The sequence below is a fragment of the Erinaceus europaeus genome, chromosome 1 (assembly GCF_950295315.1).
Source record: "Erinaceus europaeus chromosome 1, mEriEur2.1, whole genome shotgun sequence".
Taxonomy (NCBI): Eukaryota; Metazoa; Chordata; class Mammalia; order Eulipotyphla; family Erinaceidae; genus Erinaceus; species Erinaceus europaeus.
Genome location: NC_080162.1, coordinates 152,234,308 through 152,249,552, shown reverse-complemented (window position 1 = coordinate 152,249,552; position 15,245 = coordinate 152,234,308). Strand labels below are relative to the sequence as shown.

Below are 15,245 nucleotides of genomic sequence, written 5' to 3'. Positions count from 1 at the left end.
GACCTGCTTCACCGCCTGTGAAGCGACTCCCCTGCAGGTGGGGAGCTGGGGGCTCGAACTGGGATCCTTCTGCCGGTCCTTTGCGCCACGTGCGCTTAACTGGCTGCGCTACCACCTAGGCACTTTAACAGCAGGATCCCAAGTATTATTTTAGAGTCTCACGGTGTATAATTAACAGAGGTCAAAGTGTTTACGTTATCCCACTCGGGCCCCACGTGTCAGGTCCAATACTGACTCAAAATTTCCCTAGAGCACAGCTTTTAGGATTTGCTTTTCCATGGCGGAATTAGAATTTAAGGTCAAGTTAGCATGTCACACGGTCGGTGACCCGAATGGGCGGGGAGGAGAGCAGAGACGAGCCAGCAGACTTTCAAAGTCACCTCCAGAGTCCCGGTGACCCGCTCGCCCGCCACCGAGGGCGCAATCACTGCCGCAGCGCGACAGGGGCGGGGCCTCGGCCGTAAAGCACAGGTCACGTGAGCTCAGCGCGCCCTTGGAGCTGCTCGGCGCAGGGAGTCATGGCGGCTCCCGTGGGCGGCGGCGGCGGGTCTCGGGCCCTGGACCTGCTCCGGGGTCTGCCTCGTGTGAGCCTGGCCAACTTAAAGCCGAATCCAGGGTCCAGGAAACAGGTACATAGGTGGGGGCGGTGCGGGGAAGCGCCGGGAAGTCCTTCCCCGGCTGCCGGAGGTCTTTTCGGGAGTGTGTTTAGCTGAGCGAGGGGCTGCAGAGTCCGACTCCTTAGCTGCTCGGAGGTTCATTTCCCCCCACGGGATCCCAGTGTGTCATAAAGTTGATGTTTAGAAGCATCGTTTATGTTCATTAGTGCGAGGGAGCGAAGTCGCTACGACTGCGACGTGGCTGTCTCAGATTTAGATTGAAGGGTGAGGGAGACAGCTTAATGTTATGTATGCAAAAGGGTCACAGGTTCGATCTCCCACACCCAGAGTTGTGCAGTAATTTGGCAAAGTAAGTAAATTTAAAATAAAGTATTTTCCCTGGCATACGTTGGTGGGAAAAATTTGAGTGCATTTATGACATTAGATATCTCCTGCAAATCCTGGAATCCAACTAGTAAAGTTGTTGCCTGACTTATTGTCATTGAAAGTCATTTCATTGCTCTCGTGAAGTGACAGGGACTACATTAAAATATTTTATGAATTGCTTTAAGTAAAACAGCGCACTGTGTGATTAACAGTGTTACCTTTACGAGTAATTTCAAGATGTTCTTGAATGCTGTGTAGACTCAGTTTGTCATGCCATACCTTTCTGGGTGTGTAAAAGGTAAGAGTACCAGATTCCATTTTACAGGATAAGAGACAGAAATCGAGAGGGAAGGGGGAGAAAAAGAGGGAAAGAGAAACAGAAACAGCACTGCTTCCCTGCTCTTGAAGCTCTCCCCTTGTATGTGGGGGTCAGGGGCTTAAATCTCAGTCCTTGCACATTGTAAGATTTGCATTCAAATGGGTGTGCCACTGCCCTGCCATGCTTTTTTTTAATTTTTATTTTCTCACTCATTTTCCCCCCATTATTCGGGAATTGATGTTTTACATTCGACAGTAAATTCAATAGTTTGTATATGCATAACATCTCCCGGTTTTCCATATAACAATACACCCCCCACTACGTCCTCTGCCATCCTTTTTGGACCTGTATTCTCCCACCCACCCTTGTGGTTTTTTTTAATATAAATACTATTTCAATGACAATCTATCCATAGATAATAATTTTAATTTTATTTATTGCATAGAGGTGGAGAAATTCAGGGGGAAGAAGGGCGTAGAGAGGGAGAGACACTGGGCTGGGTGGTGGCACCTGGTTGAGAGCATATGTCACAATGCACAAGGACCTGTGTTTGAGTCCCCCACCTGCAGTGGGAAAGCTGAGTGGTGAAGCAGTGTTGCAGGTGTCTCCTTTTTTTTTTTTTAACCTCCAGGGTTATTGCTGGGGATCGGTGCCTGCACTACAAATCCACTGCTCCTGGAGGCCATTTTTTCCCACTTTGTTGCCCTTGTCATCATTATTGTTGTTATCATTGCTGTTGTTGTTGTTGTTGTTGTTGGATAGGACAGAGAGAAATTGAGAGAGGATGGGAGACTGAGAGGGGGGAGAGAAAGATAGACACCTGCAGACCTGCTTCACTGCCTGTGAAGCGACCCTCCTGCAGGTGGGGAGCTGGAGCCTTGAACTGGGATCCTCCTGCTGGTCCTTGCGCTTTGCGCCATGTGCGCTTAACCCGCTGCGCTACCTTCCGACCCCCAGATGTCTCTCTTCTTATCACCCTCTTCCCTTTTGATTTCTGCCTGTCTCTATCCAATAAGTAAATAAATATAAAAAATGTAAAAAGAGGGAGAGACTCAGTATTCTTAACCACTTGAGAAAGGTTCCCCCACCCCAGCAGGTAGGGACGAGGAGCTCGAACACAGCTCTTTGGTCATAACGTGAACTCTGAGTTGGGCCACTGCTGACCCCCTATGGATGTTATGCTATTGAAATACAATTTGGGCCTTTGTTCAGAGTCAAAGATGCTGATTAAACATGGGGAATTTAAAATTATAATGATTCTTGGCAAATAGTAGCCAGTACTGGCGTGTTGGGTGAATGAATGACACAACAAAATATATACAGTAAAAGACAAAATAAAGTTTTTAAAAGTGCATGTTGATCATGTAACTCTTTTTTTTTTTTTTTTAATTTTATTTTATGTAACCATGTAACTCTTACTTCCTACTAGGAAAGACGTCCAAGAGGTAAAAGGAGAGGTAGGAAATGTGGCAGAGGCCATAAAGGAGAGCGACAGAGAGGAACCCGTCCCCGACTGGGCTTTGAGGGAGGCCAGACTCCGTTTTACATCCGAATTCCAAAATATGGGTTTAATGAGGGACATAGGTAGGTATGGTTACTTTGCTAAGGTAAACATCCTTGATTTTCATTGAATTGCTTAACATATAGCTTGCTAGATTAAGTTTACTTTAAAATCAATATTTGCTACAGTTTATTTGCCACAGTTTCTCCAAACTAGTTTGGTAATGACACTTAAACTAGACTAGTAGTGGAAAAAGGCCAGACATAGCACTTAGATCTGCAAAGTGGAGATAATCTTGTTCTCATAATTGTTTAGAATTCAGCAATGGTGTGTTTGCATGTGTGTGCACACGCACCATTGGCATCACCCAGTGTCTGTTAGCTACCATTGTCATTTTCAGCTCCACTGCATAAATGAGCAAAATAAATACTTGGGCAAATTATTTTTAGTGATACAAAGGCAGTAATTGGTTTTGTTTCCCCATTCAGAATCCAGCAGTATTGTATGTTTGTTGTATTCAGGAGGGTTTTATTTTAAAACCCATCATATTAGAAATGGAGAAGGCTTTGAGCTAATTTGGAGAAAGATAATTCTCAATTTTTAACTGTTGCTTTCATATTTTGTAGCTTCCGACGCCAGTATCACCCTTTGAGTCTCCATAGACTGCAGTATCTTATTGATTTGGGTCGAGTTGATCCTACTCAGCCTATTGACTTAACCCAGCTTGTCAATGGGCGAGGTGTGACCATCCAGCCTCTTAAAAGGGACTATGGTGTCCATCTAGTAGAGGAGGTAAGCCTGGATTAGATTTCTTAGTATTAACTAAAAGATTGTTTCTAGTTCTGATCTCCATGTGATCAACACTCTGCCTCCTCATTATTTTTATACAAGTTTACAAAAATATTTATTTACTTATTTATTGGATAGAGACAGAAATAGAAGGGAGAAGGAGATAGAGACAGAGACACCTGCAGCACTGCTTTGTTGTTAAAGTTCGGAGGCTCCAGCAGGCCGGACTAGCGTCGCGGCGGTAGACAGAGATAGAGACTCGAGGACACACGGCTGGGCTGAGAAGCTGCAGTTTAATCTTTATTCACGAACGGGCAAATCACCACACCATGTGCTTCCCTATCATTCTCCCTCCACAGCCGGGACTCTGGATGTCCTTAGCATAGGGGGCAGGGAGAAAGCAGGCGTGAAAACTAGCAAGGGCCAAACCAATTCTCTCAGAGGTCGGGGGGAAGGGGAGCAAACCAATATGAAACATACCAACACTGCTTGATGGCTTATGAAGCTTCCTTTCTGCAGATGGGGACAGGAACTTGAACTTGGGTCCTTGTGCATGATAACCTGTGCACTCAACAAGGTGCGCCACCACCCGTCCCCATTATTTTCTAATCTCTTTTGTTGTCGTAACCGTGATAGCAAAGGGGTTGTGTCATGTATACTCCCATTGAGTTTTTCAGAAAGCTGGTGTACTCTCATTAAGGAGTTTGTGGTCCATGCCCCTGGAATGCCCCTCACTCATTCTCTTTGGTTCTGTGCTCCAGTGGCATATCTGGAAGGTTATTTTCTTTTCCTGCTTCCTGGGCTTTGCTGGGTGGGGCTATACACCTGCATGAATCAACCACTGCTGGTGGAATCTTTCTCCTTTTTTTCTGAAGATAGGAGATAGGGAGGGAGCGGCAGAACAGAGAAAAGACACCACAGCACTATTCACCACGTGTGAAGCTTCCCCTGTGCAGCTGCAACCTGATGGTAGCCTGGGGGCTCTTGCATGGTAAAGTATGCACTCTACTGGGTGAGATATCTCCTGCCTCACTGCCTATTTGGACATTATTTATTTATTTGCATCTGGGCTTATTGCTGGGGCTTGGTGCCTGCACTGTGGATCCACTGGCCATTTTATCCATTTTGTTGTTGTTATTGTTATTATAGTTGTTATTGCTGTTGTTGGACTAAACAGAAATCGAGAGAGGGGGAGAGAAAGACAGACACCTGCAGACCAGCTTCACTGCCTGTGAAGCAACCCCCCTTCATGTAGGAAGCCGGGCAGCGCAAACCCGGATCCTTATGCTGGTTCTTGCGCTTCACGCCTAACTGGGTTCTTCTGCTGCCCCTTTGGGCACCTTTTATAAGATACCATTTCCCCTATATCATACTCTGCTTTACCCTGCCCAATGCATATTCCTCTATTTCTTTCTCTCTCATCTCTGCAGCTTTACCTCTCTAGGGCAACATTTTCAGATAGACAGACAGAGGGAAAGATAATATAATGCTGAAGCTCCCTCCATTGCTGGGAGGGCTATGATTAAAATTGGGTCTCACACATGACAGAGCAAGTATGTTACTCAAGTGAACTACCTTGCTGGCTTTTGCTTTTTCTTTTGTTGCTACTAGGGTTATTGCTGAGGCACAGTGCCATTATGATGAATCCACCACTCCAGATGGCTCTCTCTTTTCCATCTTTTCTTTGATAGGAAAGAGAGAAACTGAGAGGGAAGGGGCAGGTAAAGATGGAGAAAGACACCTGCAACACTTGCTTTACTGTTCATAAAGTTTTTCCCCTGCAGGTGGGGACCAGGGACTTAAACCTGGGTCCTTGTGTGTTGTTAAAATTTTCGGAGGCTCTTGCTGGCCGAGTAGCTTCACGGGCGGGTAACAGAGACGCGGAGACAACGGCTGGGCAGGGAAGCTGTATTTCTTTATTCAGGAACAACGATTCATAAACTAAGACAAACTAATCACCAAACAGAACTCTGCTGTCTCTTTGCAGCGGCGCAAGCACTCTCTCTCTTACTCTCGAACTCAGGAACCCTCTTTTCTCTCAAACTCTCCAACTCTTCAACTCTGGAACTCTGGAACTCTCGTACTGGGGAACCCTCCGAAAAACTCTCGCACTCTCGAACTCAGGAACTCTCCAACTCTGGCACTCTGGAACTCTCGTACTTGAGAGCCCTCTGAAACTCTGGCACACTGGAACTCTCTCTTACTCTGTAACCCTGAAACTCTCGAACTCAGGAACTCAGGAACTCTCGGACTCAGGAACCCTCTCCCTGGGGTTTCTTCGGGCGGGGCCAAGCAGGCCCGCGAAATTAACAGGACTCATCCAATTCTCTTGGCAGGGGAGGGCTAGAACAAACCAATGTAAAGCATACGACACTTGTGCATTGTAATGTGTGTGCCTAACCAGATGTACCCCTGCCCAGCCCAGCCCAGGCCCTTTTTTGACCAGAGCACTGCATAGCTTTTATGAAACCTGTTTCATATAAGTCTTATGCACTAGTGCTGTGTAGTTCCCCAGTCCTAAAGTATTTATTTATTTAATATTTGAACACCTGATATTTCCTACCAAGTGTTTTTTTTTTTTTTTTTTCATTGCCCCCATAATGTGATTTCTTTGAAAGCAGGTGCTTCGATTCTTTACTATATTTTCAGTATAGTGGGAATTTTGGTTTATGATTGATTGTTAAGACTCATTTTTTTTTAAATAATTTATTTCTTTATTGGGGAATTAATGTTTTACATTCAACAGTAAATACAATAGTTTGTACATGCATAACATTCCCCAGATTCCCATTTAACAATACAACCCCCACTATGTCATTCATCATTTTTTTTTTTAATGTTTATTTATTTTCCCTTTTGTTGCCCTTGTTGTTATTATTGCTGTCGTTGTTAAATAGGACAGAGAGAAATGGAGACAGGAGGGGATGACAGAGAGGGGAGAGAAAGATAGACACCTGCAGACCTTGCTTCACTGCCTGTGAAGCGACTCCCCTGCAGGTGGGGAGCCGGGGGCTTGAACCGGGATCCTTATGTGGGTCCTTGCGCTTGGCGCCCGGTGCGCTTAACCCACTGCGCTACTGCACGACTCCCTAAGACTCAGTTTTTATGGAAGAGAAGAATTAATCTAACTCAATTATAATTGTAGTAAATAAGCCTTTTATTTGTATAAATTTCCCAAGAGTTTCATAAACAAATAGATTTGTACATTGTTAGTCAAAAACTCATGTTTCTGGGGGGGTGGGGGGGGGAGACAGCATAATGATTATGCAAAAGACTTGTGCCTGGGGCTCTAAAGTCCCAGGTTCAGGCCCCCCCTCCCCCCATAAATCAGAGCTGACCAGTGCTCTTGTTAAAAAAATAAATAAATGAGGGAGTTGGGTGGTAGCATAGCGGGTTAAATGCAGGTAACGCAAAGCACTAGGACCGGACTGGCGTAAGGATCCCAGTTTGAGCCCCCGCTCCTCACCTGCAGGGGAGTCACTTCACAGGCAGTGAAGCAGGTCTGCAGGTGTCTATCTTTCTCTCCCCCTCTCTTCACAAGTGGTGAAGCAGGTCTACAGATGTCTTATCTTTCTCTCGCCCTCTCTGTTTTCCCCTCCTCTCTCTATTTCTCTCTGTGCTATCCAACAACAACATCAATAACTACAACTATAAAACAAGGGCAACAAAAGGGAATAAATAAACATATAAATAAATAAAAAGAAAACCCTTGTGTTTCTTATGTCAATAATATAGCTGTGTATATAACCGAGTGTCCGCTAGATGGAAACCTCTTTTTATGGAAAAAAATTAAAAAAAAAAAACTTTTATATTTTCCCTTTTGTTGCCCTTTGTTGTTGTAGTTATTATTATTGTTATTGATGTCATTGTTAGATAGGGCAGAGAGGAGGGGAAGACAGAGAGGGGGAGAGAAAGATAAGACACTTGCAGACCTACTTCACCTCTTGTGAAATGACCCTCTGCAAGTGGCGGGGCCTGGGGCTTGAACCGTGATCCTTACGCCTGGTCCTTGGGCTTCGCGCCACAGGTGCTTAACCTGCTGTGCTACTGCCCGACTCCCGGAAAAAATCTTGAAAGAAAGAAAAGTCTTGTAAATTTCCCTTCCCCTTCTCTTCCCCTTCCCTTCCCCTCCCCCTCCCTTTCCTTTCCCTTCCCCTCCCCTTCCCCTTCCCCTTCCCTTCCCCTTCCCCTTCCCCTTCCCTCTTCCCTTCCCTTCCCCCTCCCCTCCCCTCCCCTTCCCCTTCCCTTCCCTCTTCCCTCTTCCCTCTTCCCTCTTCCCTCTTCCCTCTTCCCTCTTCCCTCCCCTCCCCTCCCCTCCCCTCCCCTCCCCTCCCCTTCCCCTCCCCTCCCCTTCCCCTCCCTTCCCCTCCCCTTCCCCTCCCCTCCCCTCCCCTTCCCCTCCCTTCCCCTCCCCTTCCCCTCCCCTCCCCTCCCCTTCTTTTTGCCTCCAGGGTTATCACTGGGACTCAGTGCCTGCACTAGGAATTCACTGCTCTTGGAGGCCACCTTCTCCCGCCTGTTGCCCTTGTTTATTGTTGTTATTGCTGTCGTTGTTGGATAGGACAGAGAGAAATGGAGAGAGGAGGGGAATACAGAGAGGGGGAGAGAAAGACATCTACAGACCTGCTTCACAGCCTGTGAAGCAATCCCCTGCAGGTCCAAGGAGCCAGGGCCAGTCCTTGTGCTTCACACCATGTGCACTGAACCCACTGCGCCACCACCCAGCCCCCCTTTTTTTTCTTTTTTCCCGGAGCACTGCTCTGTTCTGGCTTATGGTGGTGTGGAGGATTGAACCTGGGACTTGAGAGCCTCAGGCATCAGAGTCTCTTTGCATAACCACTATGCTATCTATCCCCCCCCAGCCCTGGACTGTGTTTTTTCCATCCTTTTTGCAAGTGCCCCCACCACCTCCTTAGAAAACTTAGATCTACTGAAACTGACCACGGGTTTATTAATGGTTCATCTGGTATTTCCTTTTGCTTTTTAATTTTTTTTTTTTGTAATTGGATTATGGTTCACAGTAGATACATTTGTTATTACATGTATAAAATTTCACATTTTTTCAGCAAAACCCTTTCACCCCCAGCCTAGGTCCTCCTCCGTCATTGTGTACCAGGACCTGAAAGCCACCCCTTCTCCCCAGAGTCCATTACTTTGATGTGATAGCTTTGCTTCTTAAATCCCACTTACAAATGAGATCATCCAGCATTTGTTTCCTCCCTCCTTCCTTCCTTTCCTTTCCTTCCTTTCCTTCTTTCTTATTTATTGGATAGAGACAACCAGAAAGTAAGATGGTAGGAGAAGATAGAGAGGGAGAGAGAAAGAGAGACACCTGCAGTACTGTTTCACCACTTGAAAAGCTTACCCTCTGCAGGTGGGACTGGAGACTTCAACCCAGGTTCTTGCACATTGTAATGTGCACTCAACCAAATGTGCCACCACTCGGCCCGTACATTTGTCCTTTTCCTTCTAGCTTATTTCACTTAGTGTGATTCCCTAGAGTTCCATCCAGCTTGTAGGCAAAAGATAAGAGCTCATCATTTTTTCTCCCCTGGTAAGTAAGGGAAAGTTTATTAGGAAAAGATTCACATATATAGACACATGTGGACCCACTGGACAGACATAAAGATCAAGGGGGTAGATAGCATAATGGTTATGCAAAGAGACTCCCATGCCTGAGGCTCCTAAGTGCCAGGTTCACTCTCTAGTACCACCATGTGCCAGAGCTGAGTATTGCTCTGGTAAAAAAAAAAAAAAAAAATTGCTGGTTAGTTAGTATTCCATTGTGTATATATGTGCCCCAGCTCTCAGGAAGAACCTTAGCCAGAAGCCAGGACCCGGAGATCTGATGTGTCCCAGAACTGAGAGAAAGTAACTTCAGTCACTTTGTAGTTTATCTTAACAGTCTAGAGGGACAGCACCTAGACACCTCGAGATAGGAGAGTGTCAGGTGTACTATGATCAGAACTCTTGGCAGAGTATCAAAAGGAACAGGAAGATCAAAGGTGCTTTTGGGTAAAACATCCAGGAGCAATTGTCAAAATACAAGTTACTTTCTTTTTTTTTTTTTTAAATTTATTATTGGATAGAGACAGAGAAATTGAAAGGAGAGGGGAGATAGGGAGATACCTGCAGCCCTGCTTCACCACTTGTGAAGCTTTCCCCCTGCAGGTGGGGACCAGGGGCTTGAACCTGGGTCCTTGCGCACTGTATTGTAAGCACTTAACCAGGTGCGCCACCGCCTGGCTCCTACAAGTTACTTTCAAGGTGTGGGAGACATTAAGAATTTGTTAAACTTTGATTACGGTAGTCTTTGTCTGAATGTCTCTAGTCATGTGTAATTCTCTGATACTTAAGAAATATGTCACTGGGGGATGGGTGGTGGTGCCCCTCGCTGGGCACACATGTTACAGTGCACAAGGACCCATGTTCGAGCCCCCTGGTCCCCACCTACTGGGGGAAAGCTTTGCAAGTGGTAAAGCAGTGTTCAGGTGTCTCTCTATCTCCTTCCCTTTTGATTTCTGACTCTGTCCAATAAATAAAGATAATAAATAAAAAAAGAAAAAGGAAATATTCATGTCACTCTATTATGCACAAATCCCCAACCCTTCAGGAAAGTATCCAGAGGTTAGAGTTACAGGTAATGCATTTTGCATAATCTCTAGGCCTTTGGGCTGCCATTGTAACTCCTGACGCTCTTCATGCTTCTGCCTTAAGGGGGAGAGAGTTGTGACAAATGGAGTGTCCCAAAGCCTTTCTTACTGTGCACCTGTTAACAGTCAACCAGACAAGTTTTGTAAACATGGAGGCATTAGATAAAATTCAATAGAATTTCTACTAGCAGCAAATACCAAGAAATCTGGGATCAGAGAACTTGGTCAAGACTCTTGTGTTCATCTGTGGTTAAGCACTTAAGTTGTTTCTAAATCCTGATTTTTCATATAGCTCAAAGCGGTTATTTAAGGTAGGAATTACTGTGGGGGTGGGATTAATTCATCTGCTATGATATGGGCCTTACAAGAGCAAGGCTACAGATTAGAGCCCTCACACCACATGGGAGTGCCAGAGCATCAGAGGAAGTTCAGTAGATGGTGGAGCAGTGATGTGTGTTTCTCCTGCTCTATCTAGAATAGAAAAGATGACTGGGGGAAAGAAGTTGGTCCAGAAGCATGGGGTATCACATGCATGCCTGTTGCCATGAGAAAAAGTGGGGATTCCTGTTACATCACAGGCACTTTGAAGGCCAGGAACTGTTAAAAGGATGCTTGTCACAATTTACTTTTGGCCAAGTTAATGCTAATAAGCTTTGTTCTAACTTACTACAGGGTGCTGATACGTTTAAGGCGAAAGTTAATATCGAAGTACAGTTGGCTTCAGAGGTAGCCATTGCTGCAATTGAGAAAAACGGTGGTGTTGTCACTACAGCCTTCTATGATCCGAGAAGTCTGGGTAAGCCTGTTTGGAGTCATTTTCTTCTCCCCCTTCTCTCTTGGTCTCAGACTGCCTGCCATCTAAGAAATTTAACAATTCTTTTGACTCTTGGGCTTGCTGTTGAGAGGCCACAGTTTTCTGCCGTAGGCTTTCCTGTTAGTGGTATGGCTAGTGGGACTCCATCTTCTCATACACTTAAGCCTGTTTATTGTAAAAAGGTTTTGTCTTTAAACATGGGATTAAAAAACCTCATTGCCAGTATTTAGAAATTTACTAATTCTCATGGATGAGGGAGGTAGCATAATGATTATGCAAACAGACTTTAATACTTGAGGCTCTGAAGTCCCAGGTTCCATCTTTTGTACCACCATAAACTAGAATTTGCCAGGTGCCGCCCCAGCCACGTTTATTAGAGTCCCTGAAGGATGGGGGAGTTGGCGAGAAATGAACGAGTGACACAAGATGAATGAGTGACATGTCAGCTGCTTTAGGTGTAGGAGAGAAGTGTCTCTGTAGTCTCTCTGCAGAGCTTTATTTTAAATACTTAAAATTTTTTTAAAAAAATATTTATTTTCTCTTTTGTTGTCCTTGTTTCATTTATTGTTGTAGTTATTATTTTTGTTGTTATTGATGTTGTCGTTATTGGATAGGACAGAGAGAAATGGAGAGAGGAGGGGAAGACAGAGGGGGAGAGAAAGATAGACACCTGCAGACCTGCTTCACCACTTGTGAAGCGACTCCCCTGCAGGGGGGAAGCCGAGGGCCTTGTACTGGGATCCTTAAGCCGGTCCTTGCGCTTTGCGTTGCCTGCGTTTAACCCACTGCGCTACTGCCTGACTCCCATTTTAAATACTTTTTTACCTGGATACAGGTGACATCATGCAAGATTATTTTTTATTAACATTAAAAATAACTCCAGACATTATCATTATAGACGTTATTACCCTTATAGAAGTGTTCTCTTTGAAAGTTTCTTTGGTCTTGAGACAGCCTGCCCTCCCCTAGGTTTTGACCATCTGTGTGACCTTGGTGTGGCCAAAATAACTTCAAACATTCTTCCCTCTGTTTGGGCTGTCTGTGTTGGGTCGGCATAATTTTTCTAGAGCTCAGTCTAACAGCTATTCTTTTTAACCCATTCTTAGATGGGTCTAATTAAGTAACACTTCTCTAATATCTAGCAAACTGTCTACCTAAAGAATAAAGAAATCTTCTGCTATGAAGTAAGCACACACCATGAGGGCTCTCTTCTGGCTAACCTTTGAATATATGAGAGTTCACTAACTTTTACTACATGAAAGTTTACTAACTTCTACCCATTAACCATTACATTAGCTATTTAACCACACAACCTCTGTATATATCAAAGATACTTGTAAGTGGAAGCAGGGGATCTGTGGGTGAGGAAAAACAATAGGGCCTCTTTATAACTAGATGAAGACCACAGTCTGTCACTCATACTCTAAGCCACATGTAGTTCTGACTTTTGGTCTGAGTCTAGCTAGTTGAGAAGCTGTAATGGTGATAAGTAGCTCTTTTTCTGAAAGCCTTTCAATGGGTACAGCAGCTTCTGCTCCTAGGCCATTTTTGGTTTTGTTAACACTCATTGCCGTAATTGTTGTCCATTGTGTACTTTCCCTGGGGGATCTCTTTTTATTGTACCCAGGTAATATTTGTGTATTTTCAATATAGCCAATAAATCCTCAAATTATCAGTGTAATTTAAAAAAAAATAGCTTTGCATTAGTCAGAACTTCCTGCTCTGCAGTAGGCTCCAGTCTGTTCAGACTTTGTCTGGCAACAGATGTGATATCACCTCTGCCATTACACAAAAAGGATGAATAGTTTCAGTTTGGTCCTGGCGTGCTTGGACTTTGTCTGACAGCAGCCATGACTCTGCCTCCACCAAGAATTGAGTAGTGCTCTGTTAAAACAAAACAAAGCAAAATAAACTAGAAATTCACTAATTCTTGGTAAATCAAGAAGTGTTGGGGTGAGGTAGATAACATAATGGTTATACAAAGTGACTCTTGAACCTGAGGCTCTAAAGTCCCAGGTTCAATCCCCTGTACCACCATAAGTCAGAGTTGAGTAGTGCTCTGGTAAAAGGGGGGGAAAAAGTGTTTCCATTTGCTTACTTGGAAAAAAAAAATCCTATAATTAAGTACTGATCTTGGAAATGATTTAAATGTAACAAAATCATTCAAAGAAAATTATGCACAGGGGCCCAGTTTTGGTACACCGGGTTAAGTGCACTTGTTACCAGGAGTAAGAACCCAGGTTCAAGCCCCTGGTCTCTACCTGCAGGGGGAAAAGCTTCACAAATGTTGAAGCAGTATTGCAGGTGTCTCTCTGTTTCTTCCTCCCTCTCTGCCTCCCTTCCTTCTAAATTTCTCTCCTATCAAAATAAGTAAAAAGAAGGGTGCAAAGCGCAAGGACTGGCTCAAGGATCCCAGTTCGAGCCCTTGACTCCCCACCTGCAGGGGAGTCACTTCACAAGCGGTGAAGCAGGTCTGCAGGTGTCTGTCTTTCTCTCTCCCCTCTGTCTTCCTTTCTTCTCTCCATTTATCTCTGTCCTATCCAACAACGACGACATCAATAACAATAACTACAACAGTAAAATGGACAACAAAAGTAAATAAATTAAAAAGATTTAAAAAAAATAAAAGAAAAAGAAGAAGGGAGTTGGGTGGTAGCGCAGCGGGTTAAGCACATGTGGCACAAGGCACAAGGACCGGCATAAGGATCCTGGTTCGAGCCCCCAGCTTCCCACCTGCAGGAGAGTCGATTCACAAGTGGCGAAGCAGGTCTGCAGGTATCTATCTTTCCCCTCTCTGTTTTCCCCTCCTCTCTCCATTTCTCTCTGTCCTGTCCAACAATGACATCAATAATAACAACAATAATAACTACCATAAAATAAAACAGGGGCAACAAAAGGGAATAAATAAATATTTTAAATTAAAAGTCTTTACAAAATAAATAAAAAGAAAATTTTGCACATAGTCAATATTTGTGCCACACTAATTTTCTTTTTCTCTTTTTACAGACATTTTATGCAAACCTATTCCATTCTTTCTGCGTGGACAACCCATTCCCAAACGAATGCTTCCTCCAGAAGAACTGGTCCCGTATTACACTGATGCAAAGAATCGTGGCTACCTGGCTGATCCTGGCAAATATCCTGAAGCAAGACTTGAACTTGCCAAGAAATATGGTTATATTTTACCTGATATCACAAAAGATGAACTCTTCAAAATGCTTAGTACTCGGAAGGACCCAAGACAGATTTTCTTTGGTCTCGCTCCTGGATGGGTGGTGAACATGGCAGATAGGAAAATCCTAAAACCTACAGATGAGAATCTCCTCAAGTATTATAGCTCATGAATTCCAAGAGAGCAGAGCTGTAAAAGTACTTGAGAAGTACAAACATATTCCTCATTGCATTTTCTTAATTTGTAATTCTTCAGTTGTTGGGGTTGGCTTTTGGTGTAATCACATCTCCTTCATTTATATGTAAAAGAGAAATAAAATGCAGTAAGCAAGAACTGATTTCTGTGTGCTTTCTATCTCAATGAAAGATACAAACTCTCTGTTGGCTGCTAAAAGGAAGATGATAATTCCTAGAATATTTCCAGTAGATTTTTTTTTTTTCGTTATCATTGCATCGAAGAACTGTCTTACCATTGTTGCAAATCACTATGAATGTGCAAGTGGAATGGATTTACTTTATAGGGCTGCTGTTGAGTTAAGGATAGAGCAAGTTGCTAAGGAGCTTTTAACCAGTCTCAAAGCTCTGCAGTCCAGTGTCAAGTTGGAATGGTCAAACTGTAGGATATGAATTTAAGGGTTAAGACTGGAGAATGGACTGATCAGAGCAGACAGTAATCAAAACATTAAGCCCTTTTTTCTTAAACAAGGCAAGTGTTCTGAGTGGTACAACCTATCTTATTTCACAGATATTGGAGACCTTTGCCTTGCTGTCGTTTAAACTAATTTTAATGGATTTTTTAAACTGATTTTAATAGATTTTTTTGTTATCCTTATTTATTTACTGGATAGAGACAGCCAGAAATTGAGAGGAAGGGGGAGAAAGACAGAGACCTGCAGCACTGCTTCATCACTTGTGAAACTTACCCCCTACAGGTAGGGACTGGGGGTTTGAATCCAGGTCCTTGCATATTGTAACATATGCGCTTTAATAGATTGTTCAGTGATTAAATTAGCCA

The 15,245-nt window shown here is 44.0% G+C and overlaps 1 protein-coding gene across 1 annotated transcript; it reads left to right on the top strand.

The window, feature by feature from the left end:
- The first annotated feature begins 470 nt into the window (after positions 1 to 470).
- On the top strand, positions 471 to 14,568 carry MRPL15 (mitochondrial ribosomal protein L15). Its single transcript, XM_007515987.3, has 5 exons — positions 471 to 629; positions 2,732 to 2,886; positions 3,430 to 3,595; positions 10,918 to 11,041; positions 14,066 to 14,568. The coding sequence occupies exons 1-5, from the start codon at positions 519 to 521 to the stop codon at positions 14,401 to 14,403; spliced, it is 894 nt and encodes a 297-aa protein (XP_007516049.1). The 5' UTR covers positions 471 to 518; the 3' UTR covers positions 14,404 to 14,568.
- The last annotated feature ends 677 nt before the right edge of the window (positions 14,569 to 15,245 follow it).